The 12,168-nt window shown below is 35.3% G+C and overlaps 1 protein-coding gene across 1 annotated transcript; it reads right to left on the reverse strand.

The window, feature by feature from the left end:
- Positions 1 to 7,470: 7,470 nt before the first annotated feature.
- LOC126491319 (olfactory receptor 7E24-like) lies at positions 7,471 to 8,439 on the reverse strand. The gene has a single exon (XM_050126879.1). The coding sequence runs from the start codon at positions 8,377 to 8,379 to the stop codon at positions 7,471 to 7,473; it is 909 nt and encodes a 302-aa protein (XP_049982836.1). The 5' UTR covers positions 8,380 to 8,439.
- Between the last annotated feature and the right edge of the window lie 3,729 nt (positions 8,440 to 12,168).

Consider the following 12,168-nt stretch of genomic DNA (forward strand, 5'->3'; position numbering starts at 1 on the left):
TTTTCCCCTTCTACCCTCCATTTTCTCCCCACCCCTATGATCCCAATTTTGTCAGGCAATCTTGTCTGTTTCCACTTTCCAGGTGGATCTATATTTTTTTTCTTTTTTTTATATTTTTTTTCTTAAGGTCCATCTTTACTTAGCTTCTCCAGGATCATTACCTATAGGTTCCATATCCTTTGCTTATAGCTAGTATCCACTTATAATTAAGTACATAGCATATTCATTTTTTGGGTCTGGGTTACCTCATTCAGGATAGTGTTTTCTAATTTCATCCATTTGTATGCAAAATTCAAGATGTCATTGTTTTTTGCTGTTGAGTAGTGATCCAATATGTAAATGTGTCCCATTTTCTTTATCCATTCTTCAGTTGAGGGACATTTAGGTTGTTTCCGGGTTCTATTACAAATAATGCTGCTATGAACATAGCTGAACAAGTGTTCTTGTAGTATGATTGAGCATCTTTTGGATATATGCCCAAGACTGGTTTTGTTGGGTCCTGAGGGAGGTTGATTCTCAATTTTCTGAGAAACCACCATACTTACTTCCAAAGTGACTGTACAAGTTTGCATTCCCACCAGTAATGGATGAGTGTTCCCCTTACTCCACATCCTCTCCAGCATAAGCTATCATCAGTATTTTTGACATTAACCATTCTGACAGGGGTAAGATGGTATCTTAGAGTTGCTTTGATTTGTATTTCCCTGATGACTAAGGATGTTGAACATTTCCTTAAGTATTGTCTGGCCATTTGAGATTCTTCTGTTTAAAACTGTTTATTTCTGTACCCCATTTTAAATTAGATTATTTAGAATTTTAGTGTCTATTTTCTTGAGTTCTTTATATATTTTTGGGAGCAGTCCTCTGTCTGATGCAGGTTGGTGAAGATCTTTTCCTATTCAGTAGGCTGCCTTTTTGTCTTATTGACTGTATCCTTTGCTTCATAGAAGCTTCTCAGTTTCAGGAATTCGCATTTATTTATTGTTGCTCTCAGTGTCTCTGCTACTGGGATTAAATTTAGGAAGTGGTCTCCTGTGCACATGCATTAAAGACTACTTCCCACTTTCTCTTCTGTCAGGTTCAGTGTGGTCGGATTTATATTGAGGTCTTTAATCCATTTGGACTTGAGTTTTGTGCATAGGGATAGATATGGATCTATTTTCATTCTTCTGTGTGTAGACATCCAGTTATGCCATCACCATTTGTTGAAGATACTTTTTTTCCATTGTATAATTTTAGCTTCTTTGTCAAAAATCAAGTGTTCATAGGTTTGTGGATTAATATCCGGGTCTTTGATTCTATTCCATTGATCTTCCTCTCAGTTTTTATTCCAGTGCCAAGCTGTTTTTATTGCTTTAGCTCTGTAATAGAGTTTGAAGTCAGGAATGATAATGCCTTTGGAAGTTCTTTTATTGTATAGTATTGCTTTGACTATCCTAGGTTTTTTGTTTTTCTATCTGAAGTTGATTATTGTTCTTCCAAAGTGTGTGAAGAATTGTGTTGGGATTTTGATGGGGATTGCATTGAATCTATAGACTGCTTTTGCTAGGATTTACGTTTTTATTGTCTTTATCCTACCTATCCAAGAGCATGCGAGATCTTTTCATTATCTGGTATCTTCTCCAATTTCTTTCTTCAAAGACTTAAAGTTTTTGTCAAATAGATCTTTCACTTCTTTGGTTAGTGTTACCCCAAGATATTTTATGTTATTTGTGGCTATTGTGAAATGTGATGTGGTGTGGGAGAATGGTCTGTATTCTGTCAATTATATTTTAAATAAATGCTAATTGGTCAGTAGCCAGGCAGGAAGTATATGTGGGATAACCAGACAGGAAGTAGAGGTGGATCAATGAGAACAGGGGAATTCTGGGAAAAGGAAAGCCCATTCTTTTGCAGGTGTGGCTCAGCCACAGAAGAAACAAGATATGACTGCCTCACTGAAAAAGGTACTGAGCCATGTGGCTAATAATGGGCTAATATAAGTTGTAAGCATTAATAAGAAACCTGAGATACTAGGTTTATAACTAATGTAGACCTCTGTGTGATTTTTCTTGGGGCTAAATGGATGGGGGACCTGATGGGACAGAAAACTTTCTTTGGGACTTCACAACTGCAGGAACTGGGCAGGACAAGGACGGGATGGGCCAGAAATCCCAACAACAGTGATGTTTCTCTGATTTTCCTCTCAGCTTCTTTTTCATTTGTATATAGGAAGGCTATTGATTTTTTTGAGTTGTTTTTGTATCCTGACACATTACTGAAGGGATTTATCAGGTGTAGGAATTGTCTGGCAGTGTTTTTTGGGGTCACTTATGTATACTATCATATCATCTGCAAATAACAAAAGTTTGACTTCTTAATTTCTAATTTGAATCCCTTGATCTCCTTTTGTTGTCCTATTGCTATTGCCAAAATTTTAAGAACTATGTTGAAGAGATATGGAGAGTGTGGACAGCCTTGTCTTGTTCCTGATTTTAGTGGAATCACTTTGAGTTTCTCTCCATTTAATTTGATGTTGACTGTCAGCTTGCTGTATATTGCTTTTATTATATTTAGGTATGTTCCTTGTATCTCTGATTTCTCCAAGATATTCATAAAGGGGTATTGGATTTTGTCAAATGCTTTTTCAGCATCTAATGAAATGATCAAATGCTTTTTTTCTTTCAGTTTGTTTATATGATGGATTACATTGAAAGATTTTTGTGTGTTGAACCATCCCTGCATCTTTGGAATGAAGCCAACTTGATCATGGTGGATTTTTTTAATGGTTCTTGGCTTTGGTTTGCCAGTATTCATTGAGTATTTTTGCATCATGTTCATGAGTGAGACTGGCTTCTTGCCAACCCTAAAATGGCTCCCTTAATGTAGATATCTTCTTCCCTGCTCCTTCCCTTCCTCCATCTCAGCCCTCCCACTCCCCCAAGATCTTCCCAATCCTTCCCTTCTCCTTTCTCTCTCCCCCTCTCCCCTTCTTCTTACCCCATCCTCACCCCATTTTTTTTTAATGTGGGCACTTAGTGCCATAAACTTTCTTCTTAGCATTGCTTTCATAGTGTCCCATAGGTTTGGATACATTGTACCTTCATTTTTGTTAAATTTTAGAAATTCTTTAATTTCTTTCTTTATTTCTTCCTTGACCCTGGGGTGGTTTGGTAGTTCATTGTTCAATTTCCATGAGTTTGTAAGTTTTCTGAGAGTAGTAATGTTAAATTCTAACTTTAATCCATGGTGATATGACAAGACACAGGGAGTTACATCAAGTTTTTTGTATCTGTGTAGGTTTGGTTTGTTACCAAGTATGTGATCAATTTTAGATAAGGTTTCATCTATTGTGTTTGGGTGTAATGTTCTATATATGTCTGTCGAGTCCATTTGATTCATGACCTCTGTTAATTCTCTTATTTCTCTGTTAAGTTTCTGTCTGGTTGACCTGTCCATTGGCAAGAGTGGAGTGTTGAAATATGCTACTATTAGTGTGTGTGGTTTGATGTGCAATTTAAGTTTTAGTCATTTTTTTTACATATGTGGGTGCTCTTGTGTTGGGGCATAGATGTTCAGGATTGAGACTACATCTTGATGGATTGTTATTGTTATGAGTATAAGTGTCCTTCTCCATCTCTTCTAATTGATTTTAGTTTGAAATCTATTTTTGTTAGATATTAGGATAGCTACACTCACTTGTTTCTTAGGTTCATTTCTTGGAAAACCTTCTCCCCACCCCTTACTCTGAGGTAGTGTCTGTCTTTGAGGTTGAGGTGTGTTTTCCACAAACAGCAAAAGGCTGGATCCTGTTTTCATATCCATCCTCTTAGCTTGGGTCTTTTTATAGGTGAATTGAGTCCATTGATATTGAGAGATATTAATGACAAGTGGTTGTTAATTCCTGTTATTTTTGGTAGTAGTATTTGTGTGTTTCCCTTCTTTGGGTTTTGCTAGTGGGGTGTTATTTTTTGCCTGAGTTTTTGTTGGTGCAGTTAGTTTCCTTGTGTTGGGGTTCTCATTCTACTACTTTCTGTAGACCTGAGTTTGTGGATATGTGTTGTTTAAATCTGTTTTTGTCTTGGAATATCTTGTTTTCTCCATCAATGGTGATTGAAAGCTTTGCTGGGTATAGTAGTTTGGGCTTGCATCCATGGTCTCTTATCTTCTGCAGCATATCTATCCAAGACTTTCTGGCTTTCATGGTTTCCATTGAGAAGTCAGATATAATTCTGATAGGTCTACGTTTATATATTACTTGCCCTCTTTCCTTTGTAGTTCTTAGTATTCTTTTTTTATTCTGTATGTTTTGTGTTTTGATTACTATATGGTGAGGGGATTTTTTTTATACAATTTATTTGGTGTTCTGAACCTTCTTGTATCTTCATAGGGATATTCTTCTTTACATTGGGAAAAGTTCCCTTTATGATTTTCTTGAAAATATTTTCTGTGCCTTTGAGTTGGAGTTCTTCTACTCTTATAATTTTTATATTTCATCTCTCATGGTATCCCAGATTTCCTGGATGTCTTGTGTTAAAAATTTGTTGGATTTAATGTTTCCTTTGACCAATGAGTTTATTTCCTCTATAGTGTTTTCAGCACCTGAGATTCTTTTTTTCTATCTCTTGTATTCAGTTGGTTATACTTGTCTTTGTAGTTCCTGTATTCATTTAAACACTGCCTGGCCCATTAGTTCTAGCCTCTTATTGGCTAACTCTCACATCTTGATTAACCCATTTCTATTAATCTGTGTTTACCATGATGTCATGGCTTACAAGGAAGATTATAACCTACGTCCATCTCGGGCTGGAGAATCATGGCATCTGCCTGACTCTGCTTTCTTTCTCCCAGAATTCTGTTCAGTCTACTCCGACTATCTAAATTCTGCCCTATCAAAAAGCCAAGACAGTTTCTTTATTTAACCAATGAAAGTAACATATAGACAGAAGACCCCCCTACATCAAAATATTGGTAAAAAATATGCATATCTATACATACAAAGTAAGCAATTTGCTGACATTAGTTGTATTCACATTTTTCTGCATATCGTAGAGTGTGGGACAGAAGATTCATACATAGTCTCATATGGTTGATGTATTTGTACCTAGCTGGTAGGGCTGAGTAGAATGTGTAACTTTGAATGCATGTCATCTGATAGGTTTATGTAGACTAGCATGTTTGAGCTTATAAGCAAACTTTTCTCTCCTACCTGTCAGCTCCCAAATAACCACATCAAGACTTCTTATTAATTATGAAAATTTGGTCAATAGCTTAGGCTTGTTTCTAACTAGCTCTTAAAACTAAAATTAAGGCATCTCTATTGACTTATTCTCTGTCCCATGTCCCATGGCTCTATCACTTTTACTTTATACTGCACATGTTGCTCTCCTGTTTCTTCTATGTCTGGCTCCTGACTCCACAATTTTCATCCCAGCATTCTCTTTGAACAAAAAATTCTGCCTAGCTACTGGCTGCTCAGATTTTTATTAAACCAATTTGAGTGACACATCTTCACAATGTACAAAACAATTATTTTACAGATATTATTCTCTGAGGGTTGCATGTCAGCTTCACTTCTGATCATACTTTCTGTTTCCTAATATTCCAATGTATAAATAATGATAACTACATAGTCCTTGTACCCCACAATGAACAACTCTATACTGAATTACTTTATTTGATTTAATGTGTTCTCTTAAAGCATAGGATAAGTAAATCCTACATTCCTTAAGAAGTCTATGGTATTTACTTGGTGATAATAATGAGGTAGGAACTAATAGTAAAAATGTGCACTAGGAGGTGTGTTGTGGCTGTTGTAAGTGTATTGTAAAAAGGTGGAATTAATTTGAATGAGGGATGTATGAAACTTTGTGAAATGGGATGAAGGAGACTGCACATAATTTAGAAAGACAAGAATGGAAGTTTTTGTTGATGTTTTAGTGTCAGATTTTATTTCTTTTTTCTTTTTTTCCTTAGATTATGTAAAAAAAAAGAATCCAAATTTCACTCTCTCCCCTCCTCCTGTACCCTCCATATAACCTCCCATTCCACACCTTCTAATTCTAAAAAAGGGTAAGGCACTCTGCTTTGTGGAAAGTCCAAGACCCTCCCTACTACATCTAGGCTAAGCAAGGTATACATCCAAAAAGAATAGGATCCCAAAAAGAATGGAATATTTTGATAAAATATTGGAATAAGAAAAAATAGGGATGAATATAGAAAGACTGCACTTCATGTGACATTCTATCAGGAATTGGACTGTAGGCAATTTGTGTTCAATTTTGAAAGAGTATAGATCCATGCTGATTAGTATGCTGTATGAAACTATAAGGTAACTAAGGGCAATTACAATAGTTTATATTGTTTGGTGAGCCTGTTGAACTATTCTACAAATAACTCATATGAAAATTTAGGACTATAGCAGAAAACCAGATGTCAAAATTCAGAGGTCAAATAATCACGGGGAGACCAGTTCTTGTGCCTATGCCTAAAGAACAACTCCTTCTCCTAAAGGGTCAATAAACATCAAGGTAGAGAGTGTAGACAATTTTAATAATTTATTTTTATTTTATGTTCATTGGTGTAGGTCTGCATGACTGTGTTAGATCTTGGAGTTACAGACAGTTGTAAGCTGTCATATGGGTGCTGGGAATTGAACCCATGTCCACTGGGAGAACAGCCAGTGTTGCTAACAACTGAACCATCTCTCCAGCCCCAAAGAGTATAAAAAATTTTAAATGCAGTAAATAATTAAAATATCTACAAAGAGATTAAATAACCATAATGATAATTTTAGATCCCCCCAAGCAGAAAAATTGGTTTGGAAATTAGTTTGATCAATTGTACTTCCAAATGAACAACAAATACTAGTAAATGTGATGAGATTGTTGGGAAAACTCAAATGTTGAAATATCTCTGAGAAACTATAAAAATGTAATTCCTTACTTAACATCATTAGGAAGAATGATGTTATTCATGAGATATTGGAAGGCATTTAGGACATATAGAAGTTTCAGGAAATGGAATTATTCTACTGAAGTTAGATTTCAACAAGTCAGCTACGTAACATTACAAGAAGCTAAATATATTTCAAAGAGAATTAACTAACCCATGGAAGATTAAAATGAGGGAGGAACATATGTGTTTTAAGCTTTAAAATTACTATAAGTATTTTTTCAAAGATGTATTTATTTATTATGTATACAACATTCCTTCCATTTATGTTTGTATGCCAGAAGAGGGCACCAGATCTCATTATAGATGGTTGTGAGCCACCATGTGGTTGCTGGGAATTGAACTCAGGACCTTTGGAGGAGCAGGCAATGCTCTTAACCACTGAGCCATCTCTCCAGCCCCCTATAAGTATATTTTTTTAAACACATTCAATTTGTAACATTTATTAGCATTCAAACTATGTGAAAAAACCGAGGGTGGATATAAATAAATTTTCGATATTAGACTTTTGAGTATATTCTAACTCATTTTCCCAATTTAGAAACAGTGTCTGAGATTAAACTTTCCTTTTATAGAGACTCTCTTCAGAGCACTAACAAAATCTCGGTTCCTCAGGCTATAGATGAAAGGATTCAGCATAGGTGTGACAACAGTGTACATCAGTGTGGCCGTGATGCCATTGCTGGGAGAGTGTGATACAGCTGAACTAAGATACTCCCAGATGCCCGTTCCATAAAACAAACAGACAACAGACAGGTGAGAGCCACAGGTAGAGAAGACTTTATACTGTCCACCTGATGAGGTGATTTTCATAATGGAGGAAAATATTTTGTAGTAGGTCAAAAGGATTCCTGAGACAGGGAGAAAGCCAAATATAGCACCAACAAAATATGTCACTAAATTTTTGGTAAAAGTATCAGAAAAGGAAATATTGAGAACTTGAGAAGGGTGACAAAAGAAATTAGAAATTTCTATGCTGTTAAAGTAGGTAGATTGCAAGATAATCAAATTATGCACCTGGGAGGCAACAAAGCTAATAAAGTAAGATGCCAAAACTAAGAAAACACAGAAGTGAGGTTTCATAATGACTGGATAATGCAAGGGGTGACAGATGGCCACATAGCGGTCATAGGCCATGGCAGTCAGAAGCATATCATCCATGACTAGAAAGAGTATGAAAAGGGACATCTGTATCATGCAGCCTACACAAGTGATGACTTCGCTGTGTGTTTGAATGTTCACAATCAACTTTGGGATTGTGGTAGAAATAAAGCAGATGTCAACAAAGGACAGGTTGGCGAGGAAAAAGTACATAGGCGTATGGAGATGAGCGTCATTAGTAACAGCCAGGATGATGAGTAGGTTCCCAAGCGCTGTGACCAGGTACGTGGATAGGAAGAGTCCAAAGAGGACGGGCTGAAGGTCTGGATCTTCGGACAGCATCATGAGATGGAATTCTGAATCACATGTTATGTTTTGATGCTTTATAATCCTTGGTTGCCTTTTAAAATAGTTAATAAGTAAACACAAATCAGGCTTTTAAGAATATATAGATAGTTTCAGATCTATAGGCAGTGGTTCACACTATGTTCAGAATATACAATATTTCGGAGGTTATATTATTATATAACCTCTGAACCTATGGTTATGTTTTAATTTGTAGCCAATTACCTCATTTAGGTAGCAGAGTTTGTATTATTAAGAAATTCTTTGAAATTTTTGTGACTGTCCGTGTCACATGAATGAGGATTTCTAAAGAAGACATATGTTGTTAGTAAAGTTGTCTGCTATTGAACATTATAGGATTACAGAAGGTTACTAGTAGTAATCAACATTTGATTTTTACATTGAGGAAAGTCATGCTATCTATCAATATCCTCTCTTCCATGAGCTGCAACAACATAATACACCTGATACCTTAACTACTGGGATTTGGTAACAAAACAGAAACTGCCATTTTAATAGTAATAGTTCCACTAAGTTCCAACAGAGGACATATTTTCTTAAAATTAGAGGCCTAGTGTAAATTAAGTGTTTTAGTACTGCTTCAGAAATCTCATACTGATTAGAATATGTCTAACCTGTCTATCTGTTTCACCAATGGAAACAGTAAGAATAAAAGTCACTTTGCTTGCATGTGTAGTAAATAAGGGAAATCTGGAATTAAATAAATAATGATCATTGCAAGAGATTGGAAAAATAAAGAATTCCATCGCTATAGAAATCCCAACTTTATGGAGACCACAATTTAAATGAGCTACAACCTGGAAAGAAACGTAGCTTATTTATGCCTGAGCATCACACAGTCTTGTAGTCTCTGTAATTGGACTATTCATGATTTCCTATACTAAGCACTACCAACTATAAAAAGAACCTTCTTTGATGGTTTTGGAAACTGAACTGATTCGTTACTATATATGTATTCATATTAATCCAGCAAGTGTTTAGGCTGTTGATTCTCTAATGGATTACCCTACACTTATACTCACACTGGCAACAATAAGTAGACTGAGAAAATTTTAAAAATGCATGAAGTGGGTAAAGGAATGAGATGGGTGTGTGAGAGGAAACTGAGTAGTAGGGAAAAAGAATGGAACTTATTAAAACACATTGTATGCATGCACTCAGCTTTCAACCAAAAAATGGAAAGTATAGATTAATACTGTGTTTCCATTTTCTGGCATTGTTACCTTAATGTCAATGTCTCCTTTTTCTTTTTCTACTAATCAAAATTCTAATTTTTCAGTAACTGATGAGTGTGGATGTAATTAGATAAATAATGGATCCTAGATGGCCAGGATATAAGCATAATTATGGGCTATTCTAAGTCCATGAAATATTTCTGAAAAAAAGAAAATGAGGATAGGAGAGGAGGACTATTCTGAAACCACAGAGATTACACACCTGTTATGATACATGGAAGGACAGTTTCAATGACGGAAACACAATTTATTTTTCTATTATGTCTCTCCATCTCTTACAATCATATGAAAGGCCCTTACTTAAGGTACAAAAGTAGTTATTGGATCTAAAAATACACAAAACTCAATTGCCATGCCTATTTCTAAAGAATGTTGCATGAAATATTTAACGAGATTTTGCAAGATCTTAACAACCCACCATAATGTATCAAGTATATTCTTTCTGTAAGTCTGATTAGTATCTTATGTGTTAATATAGTTTCCAGAACTAATAGCTTATCCTTTCTTGAGATTTTTTATTTTTGACATTTTGTACCATAAAAAAGATGTGGAAAGCTTCATAGAGGTCCTAAAGTGGTGTAACAAATTGTGAACAATTGTAAGCTTATTGTTTCTGTAATCTCTGAGTAGCTTTCCTGCCATGTTGGTAGTGGTGCAAGTCTTTGCCTTCCTTGGAGATCTGAGAAAATATCAAAGCAAAATCGAGTAGAATTCAAGGAATCTTTTTCCATAGTAAGAATTCTGTAGTTAGTTTAGTCTTAAAGGGACCTGAAAATATTTCCCTGGTATAAGATCCTGTTTTCAAAAAGAGACAAGCGAATGTGAACATTTTTTATTTATTTTTATTTTTAAAAAGTACTCCAGAGAGGAGAGTGCCAATATAAAACAGTCTCGGTTATGAAGACTGTAATTACATTATTTCTTAACACACCAGGCATAGTTAAAATATTATAATCCTTTATGTCCTATAAGTCCATTGTAATGTGTTTACTATTCTTTACTGGAAAATTATGCCCATGGAATGAAGAACAAGTATATAGCTTATCACTTGTCTTAAGGTTCAATAGAAAATGATGTTAAGATGATACTATTCTGCTTACAGGACCATTTATGCTGCTTTACAAATGGTTCAGAAAAATCTTATTTTCTTTTGCTGTGGGTTAAACATTTAGGTAAAGTAGAATATTGTAGGCTAAATAGAATTCCCTTTTACCTCACCACAACTAAGAACAATAACATATAAGTGCTCATAACTGGAGATTCATGATGCCAAATCAATAATTCTCATATTTCTACCAACATAAAAATCTCCCTCCAAACTTACTGAGTCAGAATTCTTCCTTGCTGGAACATCACAATTATGTGCAGATCTGAAGCACTCTCTCTTTTCTGTGTGCAATGAGTGGTCAATCTCTGTCCTAGATATGAATATGATTACAAAGAGGCACTTCTCAATGCAGAAGGCTGTGGCTGAAGAGACACGGATATTCATAACTAATTGAGCTACTGAGCAGAATGACTAGCAAAGCTGGTAACTGTATTTCTGTTGCCCATAAAATCTCACTTACAGAACTCATTACCCAAATTGGTCAGTGTTCTTCCAGTCTCTAGGGAGTGGCTATAATTAATTGAGAAAGAAGAAAGGAGAAAATATTTTTCTGTACAAATGCTTTGAATTATTTCTCAATTTAAGTGGTAATAACTCATATTATATATCAGATCATTATATATAACACATTATATATACTGTATCATTATATATATCCACATATATAAACATGTACTTGAAAGTCTCACGTGATAATATTATATTTCAGTAGGATAAACATATTTTTAAACACTTAGCACTTTCACTACATCAGAGACTCACTTTAATGACACAAATCACATTTTAACTTCTTTGAAGCAATCAGTGTCATTCAACTCCAGAAAGAGTCTATTTGTTTTCCAAATGGAAAATATATACTCTAAGTTTAGAATCAACATTCTATCTACTACCCATGATATATCATAAGCATGATAATTTTAGAAAGAATGCCGAAAGAGTAAATGTTGAACAGCTCCTCATGGAGTTGCTTCCACACAAAACTCAACATTTGAAGTCACTGTTTCACTAAGAGAGAAATGCACTGGTCAGTGAAAGCCAGAACATTTCATAGACAATAGGTTCTATGCATATGATCCTTTAAAAGCTTTAGGCACACATTAGTCAGCTTACAAAACATGTTTCTAGAAACAAAAATTAAGATCGACATAGGAAGATTAGTTTAAAAAAACATACACAAGCTGTTGAATTACAACATGTTGAAATTGGAGCGGCAGGGCTGCATCCCCGGCACCCGGCCGCCCGCATGGCTAGCTTATGCCCAGAAATAATTACACAGAAACTGTATTCTTTCAAACACTGCCTGGCCCGGCTAGTTCCAGTTTCTTATTGGTTAGCTCTTACATATTGTTCTAACCCATTTCTAATATTCTGTGTAGCCCACGAGCTGGCTTACCAAGGAGGATCTTAACCTGCGTCTGTCTGGAG

The sequence above is a fragment of the Alexandromys fortis genome, unplaced genomic scaffold (genome assembly GCF_014885135.2).
Source record: "Alexandromys fortis isolate MF-2015 unplaced genomic scaffold, M_Fortis_MF-2015_v1.1 scaffold_261, whole genome shotgun sequence".
Lineage (NCBI taxonomy): Eukaryota > Metazoa > Chordata > Mammalia > Rodentia > Cricetidae > Alexandromys > Alexandromys fortis.